Source organism: Erinaceus europaeus, chromosome 3 (genome assembly GCF_950295315.1).
Source record: "Erinaceus europaeus chromosome 3, mEriEur2.1, whole genome shotgun sequence".
Lineage (NCBI taxonomy): Eukaryota > Metazoa > Chordata > Mammalia > Eulipotyphla > Erinaceidae > Erinaceus > Erinaceus europaeus.
In genome coordinates this window covers 30224703-30242635 of record NC_080164.1, presented here as the reverse complement: position 1 = coordinate 30242635, position 17933 = coordinate 30224703, and the positions used below count along the sequence as shown (strand labels likewise).

The 17933-nt window shown below is 53.1% G+C and overlaps 1 protein-coding gene across 3 annotated transcripts; it reads right to left on the bottom strand.

The window, feature by feature from the left end:
- Window positions 1-1200: 1200 nt before the first annotated feature.
- DYNC2LI1 (dynein cytoplasmic 2 light intermediate chain 1) lies at window positions 1201-17901 on the bottom strand. 3 transcript variants are annotated; one of them, XM_007537259.3, is made up of 13 exons: window positions 17750-17900; window positions 15912-16023; window positions 12883-12917; window positions 12605-12674; window positions 12011-12099; window positions 9710-9896; window positions 8580-8648; window positions 8068-8145; window positions 6963-7039; window positions 6396-6466; window positions 5927-6024; window positions 5600-5692; window positions 1201-1470 (listed from the first exon to the last, which is right to left on the bottom strand). In XM_007537259.3, exons 1-13 carry the CDS (start codon window positions 17755-17757, stop codon window positions 1408-1410), a joined length of 1050 nt encoding a protein of 349 aa, XP_007537321.2. In that variant the 5' UTR covers window positions 17758-17900; the 3' UTR covers window positions 1201-1407. The 3 variants fall into 3 exon arrangements, with proteins under 3 accessions (XP_007537321.2, XP_060042943.1, XP_060042942.1); XM_060186959.1 differs by lacking the exon at window positions 1201-1470 and adding an exon at window positions 2929-3526; XM_060186960.1 differs by lacking the exons at window positions 1201-1470; window positions 12605-12674; window positions 12883-12917 and adding an exon at window positions 2921-3526 and having other exon boundaries at window positions 17750-17901.
- Window positions 17902-17933: the final 32 nt, after the last annotated feature.

The window sequence follows — 17933 nt, the reverse complement described above, 5'->3', positions numbered from 1 at the left end:
GGCGGTAGCACAGCGGGTTAAGCGTACATGGCACAAAGCGCAAGGACCAGTATAAGGATCCCAGTTCGAGACCCCGGCTCCCCACCTACAGGGGAGTTGCTTCACAGGCGGTGATGCAGGTCTGCAGGTGTCTGTCTTTCTCTTCCCTTCTCTCTTCCCCTCCTCTCTCCATTTCTCTCTGTCCTATCCAACAACAATATCAATAACTACAACAATAAAAAACAAAAAGGGCAACAAAAGGGAATAAATATTAAAAAAATGAACAAAAAATAGGGGCAAAGTCATAGCTTTTCCAATGACCCAATATTTGGTCAACTTTCAGTTCCCAGGTAAGGAGACCAAAGCTATGTGCCTGAAGTCAGAGCGGGAACAACCTGTGCCTGTGGTCCCCACACAGCTGATCCCACAGGCTGCGGTGTCAGTTGGGCAGGGGGCTGATCCATATGCCCTGAATGTGTGTCCAAACCCTCACTCTCGTGGCGGTTTCCTTCCACAGAGATATCTGTCTGTCTGATCTCCAGTCTCCAGGGCCGGAGGGAGAGCCACACATGTACCTGTGCCTGTGAGCTGACTGTGAGGGAGACAGGTCCTAACACAAGACCCATACACATGGGGCCCCTGCACTGAGGACACCAGGGTGAGATCCAGACCTTGAGCGAAACCTGGGGGTTTGGGGCATCAGAGAGCACCCCTGCCAGCCAGCCATCACCACGCCTTGGACAATGTCTGCACAGCCTATCACAGTGGCAGATGCTGGCAGTAGTCTACTGGAGTGGCTAGGGCCCAGAAGCCATAGGCACAAGGCTTAAGGATGGTGGATGGTGAGAGGGCAAGGCCTGATCCCACATCCAGAGCAGTGATGCCACCCGCGGGAGGGGGTGTGTTGTGTGTGGCAAAGCTCTCGTGCAGTGTGGATGGGGGTGCAGGAAAATCAGGAGCTTAAGCAGCAGAAGGGTGGTTCCTCCTCAGGATGCTCTGCTCCATCACAGGTGCCCCCACAGGCCACACAGATAGCTTCCTGGGGACACCACAGACAACGTGTCAAGTGTGTGCCTTGGAGAGTGATGTCCTGCCAGCCATTCTTGGGCTCTCCAACATAGTAACAGAGTGAGGCTGAGGCTGGCCACCCAGCTTCTGGACGGACACACACACACACACACACACACACACACACACACACACACACACACACACGAGGACTGAGAGGGAGCACTCTTTATTTTATAAAAACATTGCATGTGGCTACATTGCCCTCTTCTAAGGAGCAGAAAGTATTCATAGAGGTGCACCAGCACAGTAGGCTCTGTCCTTAACAGCCACGGCTGCTGCACGTATGGGGCTTGGTGGTTCAGCTAGCTGCCTCAGGTTCCTGTGCTTGATGATGGAAATGCATGAGCGGGGACACCCTCAAGAGTCAAGCTCGATCTGTTTCCAAGACTTGGAAGAACTTCTTTTGTATTGTTCCAGTTCCTAAAACAAAACAAAACCCCACTTTAGAAAATTCAATTACAGGGCGTCGGGCGGTAGCACAATGGGATAAGTGCACATGGCGAGAAAACTCAATGACCACATTTAGATGGCCTTAGAACTTTTGTAAATGGTGCAATTCTTTTTTTTTTAAATATTTTATTTCACTTTAATGAGAGAAATAAGAAAGGAAGACCAAAGCCCTGCTCAGCTCTGGCTAATGGTGGTGCAGGGGATTGAACCTGGAGCCTCAGGAAGAAGTCTTTGCTGTCTCCAGGCCAGAATTTAGACATAATAATGTGCCTGTCACCTTATTATCAGCCTCAAAACTCTAGGATAACTTTGTCAACAATGGTGCCTACATTCTTCCCAGAGTCTAGGGCACAAGGCATGTGTGACAGAGCAGACGAGGTCCCCTGCCCCTGCCACACCACAAGGGCTCTCATGCGACTTCACCCTTTATTGTCTGCAGCTCACATCCAACCTGGCTGAGGCTGGCAGGGACTTGACATGAGGGTGTGGACAGGACCCCATGAGGACCTGGGTGAGCAAGGGTCTGGGGGTAAGGCACACAGCCCTTGTGCCTTGTGGCTGCTGTGGCTTTGGGAACAGTGAGCACACGTGCCCACCACATGCCAATTCTGGCTGAGGGGGAGTTCTGCAGACAACTGACTCGACTGTTCCCAAGGCCTTTGATAGAGTGTAAAGTGTGTGGCCACCACAGATAGGCTGAAAGCAGAGCATCTGCATGGTGAGGCGCCACACTGACTCACATGCTGAGCTCAGGGAGCCAGGAAAAGGAAAGTGCCATTCTCTTCTTCAAGACTTGCAGATAATCTCTGGGGCCATACTCCCAGGAGCCCCAGCAGGAATGTTGTGCTGACCTCGCATCACCCCAGGGACTGGGAAGAGGCCTGCCCAGCAGAGCATACAGACCCGAGTCACTACCGGGCATCAGCTATCTGCATGCCGTGCCCTCACAGGCCAACCCAGAAACATGGAGTTGGCAGACTTTGCCCCAAGGGAGTGTTACCTCATTCTCACTGATGGGGAGCGGCACAGTGCAGCTGAGGTGCCCTGTGGTGGACTCTGAGGACACTCTGGGCTGGGCTGTAGAGGGCTACGGGGCCAGAGGTCAGCACTGCTGCTTGAGAGCTCAAAACACCAGCCCTTGGGAGAGAGGGAGGTGGACTCCGAACACCACACTTCTCCCCAGCTGGTTTCAACATTTCCAATGGTCCTTCTAGACCAGGGAAGGCCTACACCCCATCCCAAGAGCCCAAAGCCCCCAGATATCAGTGGGCAGCGGTCTTCAGTGACTGATGAGAGGGTGTGTTCCCCTCGATAGATGAACCAGGCTGTGTGCACCTGTGCATTTGAATCATAGGCCTGAGAATGAAAAATGTGTGACTTTAAAAAATCAGAAATTCAAGAAGGATATGCTTGGCTGGGGAAAAAGACCTTAAAAATACGTGTCTACCCAGCTTTTTTCTTTTATTTAGCTTTGACAAGAAAAACCCAGAGTGGAGGTGAAGGCTCAGCTCTGCTCTCTTGTCCTCATGTTTCCTCAAGAGCAGACTCGTGTGGGCACTACAGTTTAGATCCAGTGACCCAAGCAAGGCCTTTCTGTGTCTCCATGACACAGGGGACCCGAGGGGCCTCAGGGACCAGGAGAGCAGCAGCAGAAAGGCAGCTGTAGCTCAAGGAAGGGTTGCCTCTCAGGATGCAAGAGACCTGATCAGCCAGCCCAAGCCACACTTGCACCCTTGCTTTACTCTCAGCTTCACTCTGATACCTGTCCAGCACTGGTGACGGGGCTGGAGGCTGGGGAGGGTCACAGCCGCTGGTTACAGCCTCTGGTCACCTGCTGCTCCATGCAGTGGTCACACGAAGGGACACAGGATGGCAGCATTTCTCTTGTGCACCATGGACACACAGCACCCCTGTGAGTGTCATGGATGATGGTGGCGACCCAATGGACATGTGTCTCTGACATTGTTGCCATAGTTGACCCTGATGTCAAATTCAATGAAATCCAGGGCTGGGGAGGCGGCACAGCCTGTCAGAGGATCAGGTTGCACACCTGAGTGCTAGAGGCCATGGGTTCAATCCCTAGCACCATTGCAGGCCAGAGCCGAGCTATGCTCAACCTCCTCATCCTCTCAAAATGAGCCAGTCAGTGAGCGAGTCTGCAGCTGCACCACCCCTCCCCTTCCTGGAGAGTGAGAGACTCTAGACAGGCCCCAGAACAAGGAGCATAGGGAGGCAGAGCTTCGGGCAGCTCGGACCCTAGCCCCATGGATGCTGAGAAGCCACACTCTCCTGCTGTAGAGTACAACAGAGAGTCCAAGTCTTGGACAACCAGGATGTAATCACTTCCTCACTCTTGAGTCCTCACGTGTGGGCCACAGGGGCCAGTGGGGCATGACAGAGCTGCGTCCACTTTCCCCATTCCTGAGAGCTAGGTTTGAACAGCTGCGTTCACCCCTCTCATGCTGAGATCCTGGGCCTGGTCAGCCCTTTTTGTCCCGGCACAAGGAAAGCATATCTACAGCTGAAAGTACTGTACAAACAGCATCTCCTGGACATGTCCGCAGGCAGAGCAGTAGTAAAGCTGCCTTCCCGGCAGCCGGGCAGGGTCACTGCTGCCCTTAGCACAGGGAGACAGAGCGATCGCATGCTAATGTGGTGGGTGAGGGCTGCCGGAGCTGCCTCTGTGAACTGTCAGAAGCATGCTTTCTGCTTGTCACACAGTGCCAGGGAATGAACTTAGGACACCCTGCCCCTGAAAAACTGTTTGTAGCCTCCATGATCCAAGTTTTCATTGTAGAGAAAGAGAGACAGGGGTGGAGTAGTGGTGTGCCTGGTTGAGCACACATGTTACAATGATCAAGGACCTGGGTTCAAGGCCCCAGTCCCCACCTGCAGGGGGAAAGCTTTGAGAGTGGTGAAGCAGTGTTGCAGGCATCTCTCAGTCTCTCTTCTCTCCCTTTCTATTTATTTATTTATTTATTTATTTATTTATTTATTTATTTTTATTTTGCCTCCAGGGTTATTGATGGGGCTCAGTGCCTGCACTATGAATCCACTGCTCCTGGAGGCCATTTCCCCATTTTTTTTGCCCTTGTTGTTTTTATTGTAGTTGTTATTGTTGTCATAGCTATTGTTGGTGTTGGATAGGACAGAGAAAAGTGGAGAGAGGGGAGAAGACAGAGAGGAGGAGAGAAAGTTAGACACCTGCAGACCTGCTTCACCTCTTGCGAAGCAACTCCCTGTAAGCAGGGAGCTGGGGCTAGAACCAAGATCCTTACCCTGGTCCTTGCGCTTTGCACCATGTGAACTTAACCTGCTGCACTACCACCCAGCTCCCTCTTTTTAAAAAATCTTTATTTATTTACTGGACAGAGATAGCCAGAAATAGAGAGGGAAGGGGGTGAGAGAGGTGAGAGAGGGCGTGGCTGGTGGCACACCTGGTTGAGTGCACATGTTGCAATGCGCAAGGACTCAGGTTCAAGCCCCTGGTCCCCACCTGCAGGGGGGGAAAGCTTTGTGAGTGGTAAAGCAGGGCTGCAGGTGGTTTTCTGTCTCTTTCCCTCTTTGTCTCTCCCTTCTGCTCTATCCAATAAATAAATAAAGATAATAAAAAAATTTTTTTTAAGAGGAGACTGTGTCTTTCTCCCTTTCTATCACTCCCTTCCCTCTTGATTTCTGGCTGTCTCTATCCAATAGATAGATAATACTTTTTTTATAAAAAGAGAGAGGGGGTGGGAGTATAGCATAGTGGTTATGCAAAGAGACTTTCACACCTGAGGCTCTCAAGTCCCAGGTTCAATCCCCCACACCACCATAAGCTAGAGCTGAGCAGTGCTCTGGTTAAAAAAAAAAGAGAGAGAGAGAGATCTCTGTCTCAGGAGGAGACAGCAAAGCACTGTTCCTCCTGGCTGAGTACCAGGGGTGCAGGGTGAAGTGTGAGCTACCAGGAGAGCTGCTTTCCTGCCATGGAGCTGTGTTTCTTCTATTTATTTATTTATCTATTTATTTATTTATTTATGGAGCTGTGTTTAAAACACTCAAAAGTGGAGAGTGCAGCAGGTGAGGGAGTGGAGGAGATCTGGGTAGAGTGAGGGAGTACCTGGTCCTTCTGCAGCCTCATCTCGTCAACGTCATTCTCTGCATACTGTGGGTCTCTGGCTGGGTCCCTGGCGTCCTTCAGGATGCTGGTGTTCTGGAACACACCTTCACAGTCAGCCACACCCTGCCCAGGCCTGCCAGATGCCACGCCACCTTTTCTCACCACTGGGAGGAAGGCCGCCTGGCTCTGCCTGCCCTACCCTCCCTCTGCCAGCTGGCCAGTGTGGAAACAGCTGGAAGTGAGGGGTCCGGAGTCCCAGAGCAGTCACAGAACAGGTTGGTCTCGGGGACCCAGTGGGGAGCTGGGCAGAAGGACAGGAGCACGTACCTTGGGTGGGAAGAGTTTATCGCACACCTTCTTCCACAAGTCCAAAGGTGAGTGGGCATGAAGCTGCCCAAGGTCCACGTCAGGAATCGGGGGGGCCCCTGCACACAGGGAGTCAAGCCCTCTCAGACCCATGATGAGTCACAGGGGCTGATACACATGCAACTCTCAGCCCCCATCCCTCAGGATGTACTGTGATCCGTCATGACTCATGGTTCCATCTGCTGGCTGACTGTGAGGTTCTGGTGGACCCCAGGCCACACTTGTGGCTTAGAAGGCTGCTGCCCAAAAAGATCATTTTGAGCTTGTTCTGACACCAGCTCTCAGGAGCTGAAGCTTTTCACCCTAATGAGCTCCCAGCAGATGGGACAACAGGTGACCATGAAGTAGACATGCAGATGATTAGAACGAGAGTTGGGTCAATCAATAAGAAATTAGGGGGCGGTGGGAACAGCTTGAGGAGCTCACTGACCTATTTGACTCAGCGAGTCCAGTCCAGCCGTGATATACAGGGGTTTGTTCTGGTCCACGCAGATAGACTTGCTGCAGTGGGGTGGAGGGGGGGGGTGGAAGAGAAGAGCCCCACTGAGCCCCGAGTCACCCTAGCCAGGCCCCAGGGGACACAGCACAGGAACTCCATCAGGCTGGGCTGGGCACGTGTCTGGAAACCCAGATGAGAGGGAAGAAGGCACCAGACCACCAACCATGAAGCCAGGCTAAGGAAAGAGTGAGTGCCTAATGCTGCCGCTCCAATCTCTGACCCACAAGAGGCAGCACACAGACACAGAGGGGGCCCTGAGCTGGGGGGCGGCAGTGAGGAGGGCAGGGGCACGTCAGCACTTCACACTTGTCCCAGAGGAGCCACCACACCTGAGAATACTGAAACCATGGCAGAAGCAGGACACAGGGGGCTCCCTCCTAAGAGAAACTCAGTGGGGCTCTTTCCTGGCCAAGAGAAAAAAGTGGCTGAAGAAAACAAAGACGAAGCAACGCTGGTAGGATTGGGAAGTAAGGACACCAAACTCAGTCCCATCATTACCTTCTGTCAATGCCAAATGCCAGTTGGTTAATCACACTCCGTATTTTCAGCAGCAGAGCTTCAGACTTGCTGGTAAACTGAAAAACAGCAGATGACTGAGCCCCATGCCTACTTCTGGCCCCAGGGCAGGCTCTGGATGAGGGAGACAGAGACTGAGTGAGCCTCACGCCTGCTTCCAGCCCCGTGTCTGGGCCCTGGATGAGGGAGAGGTGCCCACAGCCTTCACTCAACACCCTCATGATGACTAGTGGCACCCACATTCCTGCACAGGCCACCCCCACCGCCTAACAACACCTCACAGGGACACCTATGCTTTCTATGCAGCCAGTGTGGAAGCCACAGACAGGCCCCCCCACCCCAAACAGGTGACCCTGACACCTAGTGTCTGAGCACCTGAGCCTTTGGGTGAGGCACCCAGGGGTGGAGGGGGGCAGGACCACAGTGGGGGTGTCTGGTCTGAGTGCTACAGAGACAAGCACAGAGGCTGTCAGACTTAGTGAAGGAAATCCCAAAGGCCACTGGGACTAAGGGACTGAAGTGATGACAAGACATGGGAAGGGGGATAGCAGTGAGCCGAGGTCTGACCCGGGCGGAGGGGCCCTCAGCAAGGATGCATCCTGGGCAGCAGCTTCCAGTGCAGGTGCAGAGGGGCTCAGTGAGCAGTGCTCAGGCCCACTCAAGCCAAAGCAACCATGAGCTCTTGTCAAAATAACTCACAGAAAACTTGAGTGTTTCTGAGAGGGATAGAGGACACCTTCACCTGCCCGCCCCTCTGAAGCCCTTGCAGTGGGTGCATCCTCTGTGCTGGCCTGTGAGCTCTCATGGCCCCGGGAAGTTAGCACTGACCTCATTAGCCTACTGTGTGCCTGATGGAGGGACAGCCACATCACGAAGGGACGTCTGAGTGCACTACCCCCCAATCAGACTGTGAGTATCTGCTATAGGCCACAGGCAGCTCATCGTCCCCCTGGGTGCTGGCTGGTCACATGGGCATTGCTAGAACATTCCAGCCTCCTGTGAGAGGACCCCCCTGCTCTGGCACTGAGCCTCTGTGGGGAGGCCAGTTCTGGATTAGATACACAGAGGGCCAGGGTGGGGTACAAACCATCAGGGATGCGCCGTGGTAATGGGCCACAAAGCGCAGTATCTTGCAGATGGCCTTCCGCTTCTCAGAGTCAAAGTCCTGCAGAGACATGGGAGGATAACTCCAGACGTGGCTTCCCCACAGCAAGGGACAGACTGTGTGGGGGGAGGGGCACTCCTCCACTCCAGTGACCCCCAACAGCAGGACCCCACTGCCGGGCTTCTCCTGAGCAGGGCTGCAGCAGGGGGCAGAGATGCCCTTGTCTGGACACCAGCATGCATCCCTTTGGGTGTCCTGGGACTAGCAAAGAAGCCAGGTCCCTCCCTCACCACATGCAGCCCAGGAGGAAGGCTGTGTGGGACCTGGGGGACAACAGATCTAGCCCACCCACCAGGCCATGTCTGCCCCTCTGTTCCTCGCAGTCCCCTGGACTTCACCCCCCCCATGGTTACTCTTCTGTCACTGTCATTTCCCCCACAAAGCAGAGCCGCATGGACAAAGAAGGAAGGAAGACCCCCACAGTGGGGGCTCACCTGAAAGATGTCGTACTTGCTTCCGATAATGACCAGAGGGATCGGAAATGGGTCAATCAGCTCTCGGTCCTGCTGGCAAACACACCCCACCAAGCCAGTGTGCCCTGTAGGCGGGGTTCGGCTATCCACAGAACTGCTCGGCTAGGGAGGAGGCTGCCCGCCGCTTTCCCTCTCAAGCAGCAAGCAGAGATGGCAGTGAGTCTGTAAATCACTGGGAGGGCCACTGCAATTGCTGTTAAGGCACCGGCTCTCACACTTTGCTCTTATAGTGAGTGCAAGCTGTTTTCTGAGCCTAGATGGAGCTGGTAAGGACTGATGTGTGTGGCCCATGGGAGCTTTTGCCTGGGTTGTACAGACCTTGCTTATTTATTTCTTTCCATTTTTTGAATAGGACAGAGAAATTGAGAGAGGAGGGGAAGAAAGAGAAGGAGAGAGACAGATAGACACCTGCACACCTGCTTCACTGCATGTGAAGTGACCCCCCCCCCCCCCGCAGGTGGGGAACAGGGGGCTGGAACTGGATCCTTGCACAGGTCCTTGTGCTTCACACTATGTGCACTTAACCTAGTGTGCCACTGCCCGGCCACCCTCTTAGCTTTCTCCAAGGCGATGCTCACGGCTATACCTGTGCTGAATGGTGAAAACTCTAAACTGACTTTTGCCACAGACTTCAGAAGGTCATGGGGTCACAGTGGGCAATGCCTTGGGACGCCAGGCACGAGGTCCCAGAGGGACACTCTGCTTCTGCCTCTTGTTAATAACTAAATAAATCTTAGAAGAAAGAGTCTGTTAGGTTACTCTAGTGCTATTAAAAAAAGAGGGAGTGTTGTGGCCACGTGGGATACAGGATAGTCTCAGACACAGAGCCCACGGGAGGTGCTGCCAGCCTAGCCAAGGCACAGGCAGGTCTAACTCATACAAACCACACAAGGGTGTGCTTTCTCCTGACAGCTCTAGGAGGCAGGACAGCCTAGACCGCTGTTTGACAGGAGGGCGAAGGAGCTCTGCCCCTGGAGCAGCCCTGCGTGTCCTTTGTGGCTGCATGTGACATGTGTGCTCTGTGGCTGCATGTACTACTGGCCATGCATACTGCATTACTTTGTGCACTGCGTTGGTGGTCGAACACTCACGGGGTGGTCCTTCTGCAGGCCGCTCCACACTGTGCGCCGCATCTCTGTGGCTGCCTTGGTGTTTGTCTTTGCCAGCCGCAGCATCACCTTGTCCATGTGGCTCTTGGTGGCTCGCAGCAGACTCTCCATGGTGGACCAGAGCTCGTTAGGCTTTGAGAGATCCAAAACAAGAACTACAGAAAATGTCCTGAAGAGATAAAGACATCTGTTAGGGAATCAGGCAGTAGTGCAGTGGGTTAAGTGCAGGTGATGCAAAGCGCATAAGGACCGGAGTAAGGATTCCGGTTTGAGTCCCGGCTCCCCACCTGCAGGGGAGTCGCTTCACAAGCGGTGAAGCAGGTCTGCAGGTGTCTTTCTCTCCCCCTCTCTGTCTTCCTCTCCTCTCTCCATTTCTTTCTGTCCTATCCAACAAGATGACATCAATAACAACAATAATAACTACAACAATAAAAACAAGGACAACAAAAGGGAATAAATAAATATTTTTTTAAAAAAGACGTCTGTTAAAGGGAGGACAGCAAAAGTTGGATAAGGGCAAGAGACTGGCTCACTTAATAATAGCCCTTTTGGTCAATAGCACATCACCTCATTTTCTGGGGCCCTAGTCAAGGAATCCTTGGATTCCCACACAAATATGCTGGGCCTAGACCTCCAATGGATCCCTCTCTCCACCACCACTGGTCACTTCCATCAGGAACATCACTATAAGCCCTCTTGTGAGCCTTCCTAGGACCTTGCCCTCACCATAAAGCAGCAGTGGTAGGCACTGCCCCAGTCTCTGAAGGGAGATTGGGGTATCCTGCCCTGCCACTGGAGGTAGACCAGTACTGAAACGAGAGCAGACTACAACGTTCCCAGCTGTGATCATGAGCTGTGAGCTCAGACCAAGAGAGACACGAAAGTTACACAGGTGTGGGTGACATATATGTGTATACACACACACACACACACACACACACACACACACATATCCAGGGCCAAGAGGATGGAGGTAAATCATTAATTTTATTCATAGAATATTTTTCAAGAATAGGAGCTACTCCCTGCTCTGACATGGCATTCATATGGGAAGTCAGCGATTGAACTTGGCACCTCATGCCTGAGAGTACAGCAGTAACCTTTAATGGGGGGTTGGAGACCCAATGTTGACAGCTGGGCAGTCCTCAGGGGCCTCACAGGTGACTTACTCCTGCTAAATTCTGGCAGGAATAAGATGCTCCAGGGTTAACACAGTCTAAGTTGCGGCCTGGGATTGGCACAGAAGATAAAGCATCGGACTCTGAAGAATACTTGGGTTCTTTCACTGATGAGATACAATTCAATCTTTTTTTTTTTTTTTTTAAATATTTATTTCCTTTTTGTAGCCCTTGGTATTTTTATTGTTGTTGTAGCTATTATTGTTATTACTGATGTCGTCATTGTTGGATAGGACAGAGAAATGGAGAGAGAAGGGGAAGACAGAGAGGGGGAGAGAAAGATAGACACCTGCAGACCTGCTTCACTGCCTGCAGGTGGGGAGTCGGGGGCTCGAACCGGGATCCTCACGCTGGTCCTTGCCCTTTGCGCCACGCGTGCTTAACTTGCTGTGCTACCGCCGGACTCCCCAATTCAATCTTTAAAAAAAAAGTTTCCTGGCTAATATGGGTACTGGGGACACTGGGAGGTACCATACTCTCCCACATCTGCTGTGGCTGACACAGTCTTTGCAGGAGGCCGGCTCTCACCTGAAGGCCAGCAGGCACTGTCCCCACCCAGCTAGAGCTGCGCACACCTGGGAGAAGCCTTGAGTAGCTTTACACTTTTCTGTTTATTTATTCCCATGAGAGTTGGAGAGACCCAAGCATGGTTCAGTTTTGGTGCATAGGGGTGCTGGGGACTGAACCCTTGTCTTCCAGGGCCTCAGGTGTGCAGGGCTGGTGTGCTTCCTCTGCACTGAGTCAAAACAGACCTCAAGTCAGCTGAAGGAGACAAGATTGGGCACCGTGGACAACTGGAGAACCATACCTCTTCCTGTGGGGAGCCCCCCGTCCCCAGCCCCCCAGTGCTCAGTGGCCCATCTGTTTCTTGGTTTCATATGCTGAGTGGGAAGGCCTGCTCTAGGTCAGCAAGGTCGCCTGGTATTTCTCTAAGCTCCCAGAACATACCAAGTTCAGGAACATGGGCTGGAAATGGATACCCCCTTCTGACCATAGAGGTGATGGCCCCATCCAGGGGCTACCAATAGCCACCTGGTGTCAACACAGGCTCCACATCTGCTCCTGTCACCCACCACTACCCATCACCCTGCCCTGTGTCACTCACCTCAGGGAGTCACAGGTGATTGGGATGCTGATCAAGTCCAGTAAGGAAGTCCCGCCTCCAAGCTCCCAGAAGTGAGCGATGTCTTTGGGCTGGAAATAAGGTCTTGTATCAGAGCTTCTGTAGTCTTTGGCCCAGGCACTGATGACCATGGCTGCTCCCCACCCTCCTCACAGGTCCACCACTTGCCTAGCACCAGTGAGCACCAGTGGCTCCCACCCATCACCACTGCAAGGCATGCTTCCTACGTGCCCTGGTCAGGTTCAGTCACCACTTGGGGCTCAGGGAAGAGGGGTTGGGAGGAGGGCTAGGAAGAAAGACTTGGGGAGGAGGGCTGAGAAGGACTGGAGGAGGGTAGGGGAGGGCTTGGGGAGGAGGGCTCAGAGAGGAGGGATGGGAAGGAGGAAGTTCCCTCAATACTTTCTTGTGTGGAGGCAGAAAACTTATGAGCTACATGACCAGAGCTGCTGTGCCCCACCCCCCCCAGGCCACAGAGGACCTTTCCCCTGCCCTTAGGCTCATGAGGCGGCTGGGGCGGGCTGTGGAGAGGAGCTTCTGAGGCAGCTGAGAGGCTAGTCACCAGCAGGAGGCACTCACGTGGTTATGGCCTTTTGCCCTCCTCCCATAGGTGTACTCCAAGGCCAACGTGGGCTTGGGCGGCTCATCCCTGTGACAGACACAGCATCACTGTGGGTGGCAGTCTCTCACTGCCTCTCTGTGTCAGAGCTTGGCGGTAGAGAAGGACTGCATTGAGCAAAGGGGACGTAAGCCTTCAGGCACTTAGTGGCTCTGAGGGGCAGCTGGGGTGACAGCCCGGTGTGGTGGGGACCCAGTCTGGGAGAAGAAACTTGTCTACAGGCCAACGTGACACGCACCTGTCAAGGCAGCGCAGAATAATTGTTGTCTTTCCCTACAAATTCAGGAAAAACCATGTGTTACTGTCATCCACATGTATAATTTCAGGGCTCATGACTGTGGCCCAAAATAACTTTTTAATCACTTGAGTGATAAATTAACTGGAAACTAGAAACTTTTGAAATCGTTGCTAAGTTTGATGAGTGGGAAAAGCTACCTGTCGACTCCCATCAGAGCAGCTGCGCTGCAATCATGCTAATTGCAAGGCCCCATGACAAACATGCACCACAGCCCCTCCTCGGTCAGCTGGCAGCTGTCTGCCTCTCCCCACTTGCTCCCCACTTGCTCCTCGCCAGCACTAATGGCCGCTTCAGAGGATGACGGAGTCTTCCAGAGTGCTCTCCTGCTGAAGGGCTAACAAGGAAAGAAGGCAACGCAGGAATGTAGCACCAGCCATACCATCCGTGAGGGCCGGGGAGGCTGTGTCGATCTTCACTTACAGAGATAAGGAGACAGGGAGAGACGCCAGGCACCGGAGCAGTAGAAAACTGCATTGAGCAGAGGGGACGTAAGCCTTCAGGCAGATGAGTGACAATCCATAAGGACAGAGCCAGGGTTCACCTGAGCTGTGCTGCAGCCTATGCATACCTTCTCTTCTGCCCTGTGCCAAAGACTCTTCTCCAATGTCTCCACAGGATGACCTTGTCCTAAGTTTATTTTTGGAGGCTAGAAGGTGCAGATTCTGGCCCCACCTCTACCACTGGCCATGAAGCTCTAGCCCACACCTTTACTCAGTGGTTTTAGTCATTGTTTGACTTTGTACTAAATTTTGGTTTTGATTTTTTAAAGATGGTTTCTTTCTACATAGGTCGATTTTTTTGGATAGGACAGAGAGATACTGAGAGAGGAGGGGGAGAGACAGACAGACACCTGCAGACCTGCTTTACCGCTTGTATAGCAACCCCTCTGCAGGTGGGGAGCTGGGGGCTCAAACCAGGATCCTTGTGCTTTGTACTATGTGCACTTATCCCAGTGTGCCACCGCCCAACCATATATATAATAAAAATAATTTTTTTTGTGGTCCAGGAGGTGGCACAATGGATAAAGCATTAGACTCTCAAGCATGAGGTCCCTGAGTTCAATCCCTGGCAGCACATGTACCAGAGTGATATCTGGTTTTTTCTCTCCCTGCCTATTATTTCTCATTAATAAATAAAATCTTTAACAAAAAAATGTGCTTGTAAGAGTTGTACTAAGAGGAGTATTGGTGCTGGACTGTGCTGAGATATTCATAACTGGGATGACTTCCTCCTTATTTTAGAGACACAGAAGAGAGAGACACCATGAAACCTGAGCCTCTTCAGGTTCCCTGGCACTCCCATGTGGTGCCAGGGCTTGATCCCAGGCTGTGGGCATGGCAAGGCCAGCACCCAAGCTGGTGGGCCATCCTCTGGCCTTCACTTTGATCTCACAGAGACTCAAGAAGGCTACTGTATGGCCACACTAGGCACATGCACTTAGCTCTGGGCTGATTCAGATTCAGATTATTGTCTCAGCCGGACTAACTCGGTGCTCACTGGCCCCTGGGGAGCTCCCCCATCCCCCCACACATCCCAGAAGCACTTTGTGAAGGTATTGGAGATGATACTCTCCCCCTTAACTGTAGGCCTCTCCTCTGAGGGGGCCTCCCAGCTTCAGCCTCTAGGCAGTGAGTCCTCCTGTCCCCAGGGCAGCACCAGGCAGCTGGGACTGTATCCATCGTTCCCTGGAGGAGCATGTGTCTGTCCTTCCTGACCCTAGGCCAACAAGTGCTGGCCCATGAGTGGCCCCAGGAATTTTTGCAAGGGGACCAGGAGACTGGGAACAGGCAGCAGGGCTCCTGGGCAGGTGGCCTGTAGCAGGGTGTCACCGTGAGCTCCTGAAACTACAGCACATCTCAAGGTCTTATCTCTGAAGGAGTGCGGAGTCTTCAGAGACATCTTGGATTCACACAGGGGACAGGGATAGCCTGACACACAGGGGCAGAGGCTGGCCTAAGCGTCTTGGCGTCAGCACTGAGGTCAGTGCTGTGAAGCAGAGATGCTCACCCAGGAAGCTGCCCTATCTGATCAGAGCCTCAGACAGGCAGGGCGGCAGCTGTGGTAGGAGATGGTCACAGTCCCATACCCAAGCGCTCGGCACACGGCACACAGTCTACAGCAACTTAGCTGGAGGAGCAAGTCCCCCTACCTGGGACCTGGGCTCCAGCCCCAAGCACCCACTTTCCTTCTACCTGGGGGTTAGGCTCTGAGGGCCAGGACAAGATGACCTCAGGGCTAACTAGCCTGGTGACAGAGATTGAGGACAAGAAAAGCAGAGATGGAACCACGTTGGTGTGGGGAGGGCCACACTGTGGACACGGAGCTAGTATAGGCAGCTGTGGGAGAGTAAGCAGTGTCACAGGGTGGTGATAATCAGCCACAGGGTTGCCTCATCCAGCTGGCCAGACTCAGACTGGGTCCTCACGTACAGAACTAGGGGCTCGAAGTGGAAGCAGACGCCCTGTCTCAGAGCCCAGGGTCCCAGCACCTTGCTTGCCTGTCCCGCTACTGTTCCTTGGGTCTCACACTACACAGGCCCCTCCTGTTCTTTTTTTTTTTTAATTTTTTTTTTTTAATTTTCCTTTTGTTTCCCTTGTTTTATTATAGTTATTATTGATGTCATCATTCTCGGATAGGACCGAGAGAAACAGAGAGAGGAGGGGAAGACAGAGAGTAGGAGAGAAAGATAGACACCTGCAGACCTGCTTCACCACTTGTGAAGTGACTCCCCTGCAGGTGGGGAGCTGGGGGCTCGAACCGGGATCCTTACGGGTCCTTGTGCTTTGTGCCACCTGCACTTAACCTACTGCGCTACCGCCCAACTCCCGGCCCCTCCAGTTCTGGGGACAGCTAAGCAGAGAGGCACCCCAGGAGCAGCCAGGAAGTGGCAGCTGAGCTGTGGGAGGTCTGCCTGGAGCAGCCCTCAGGCCACCAGCTGCCGTGGCCATCAGAGCAGGCCCAGCACTTACCCCACTCTTGCTGCCAATGAAGAGCACTGACTTCTCCCCACCGTCTCCACTGCTGTCCCCTGGGCCAGCCCGCGCAGCCACCTCGGCCTTGGCGATGTCCCATAGTGTGTCGCTGCAGGGCAGGAGAGAGGGCAGCAGAGATGTCATTACAGCTACAGGCCAGGTGGGGAGCTTGTCCCCAGTGGTCACAGTGGTAAAGGCACTGCTACCTGGAAACAGCTACACTGAGAGGAGAGGCCAGGTAGCCGTCCCCAAGGGTGGCAGGGTCCAGCACGGAAGCAGCCTGAAGCTGCCGGCCCACCAGGGTTGGGGGGCACCTACTCCCTGAATGCCCTTGTGGTACAGCAGGTTCCAGAAGGAAGCCCTAACACCCCCCCCCCAAAAAAAAAGATCACCTTACAGACTGTGTCGAGAAGAAAGAAACCTACCGATGACTAAGGAAAAGGACTGAGCACCTGCATTAGTGGCTCCAGTGACAAGTGTGACAAGGATGTGCCTCTGAGGGAGCCCAGGACATGGTGACCCTTCCTAACACCTCACTTTCTGGGGACATGTGTGTGTCCCTATGGCACGGAGGCCACCTTGGTGTGGCTGCCCTCATCTCTTCACCTGGAAGCTGACACCCTGCGACAGGCCTCCAAATGTGACCGCCCCTTCATCCTGGGAGTTACGGCAGCTGGTGGCAGGTGCTGGCACATCACCAAGTGTGACTGTCCTGGTCACTATATATATATATATATACACACACATATATATGTATATATATAAATATATATACACACATATATATACACATATATGTATATTTTATATATATAAATATACATATTTATATATAAATATATATACACACACATATATATACACACACATATATATGTATATATATAGTGTTTATTTATTTATTTTAATTTTTATTTATTTATTTATTTATTGGATAGAGACAGCTAGAAATTGAGAGGAGGGGAGCCGGGCGGTAGTGCAGCGGGTTAAGCGCATGTGGCACAAAGCGCAAGGACTAGTATGAGGATCCAAGTTCGAGCCCCCGGCTCCCCACCAGCAGGGGAGTCGCTTCACAGGCGGTGAAGCAGGTCTGCAGGTGTCTGTCTTTCTCTCCCCTCTCTGTCTTCCCCTCCTCTCTCCATTTCTGTCTTATCCAACAACAACGACAACAATAACTACAACAACAATAAAACAACAAGAGCAACAAAAGGGAATAAATAAATATTTTTAAAAAAAGAAATTAAGAGGAGGAGAGATAGAGAGGGAGAGAGTCAGAGACACATGCAGACCTGCTTCACCGCTTGTGAAGCTTTCCCCCTGCAGGTGGGGACCAAGGGCTCGAACCCGGGTCCTTGTGCACTGTAACATGTGCTCTCAAAGCAGCTGCGCCACCAGCACCCCCCCTTTAATATATATAACCAAAGCATTGACTTATGGTGGTGCGGGGGATTGAACCTGGGACTTTGGAACCTCAGGCATGAGAGTCTCTTTGCATAACCATTATGCTGTCTCCCCCTGCCCGTCCCGGCCACTCTGTACAGGAGCCGCCGTCCCCACTCACTGGGTGGGTGACCTGGGGCCAGGCCACGTGTGACATCATGGAGCGCCCTCCCAGCGCGGACCTCAGCTCTTCACTGCGGCCAGGACCCCCCACCCCCACCCGCAACCGTTTCTAGGACACCTGGAGTCCCGCATGGAGAACATCCCAGGCCTGCTTCTGCAACATTCCGCCCTCCCTGGGGAGCTGGCTGCCCCAGGGTCCACGGGGGACCGCGGCTCCGCACGGCCTGGCTCTGGGTCACTCAGAGTCGTCTTTGCCTCGGGCCTGGCGGTACCTGGGCATCACGGCTCCGATCACCGGGTAGCGGGCCCAGTACAACTACAAGGTCCAAGTCACAGCAAAACGCAAGCCTTGGGTCGTCATGGGAACGACGTCGCGGCCTGCGTGCGTGGCGGGACGGCAGGGGAGATGCCGTCCTCCAGGCTACTGGCGGTGGGGATCCATGGGAAATGTAGTCC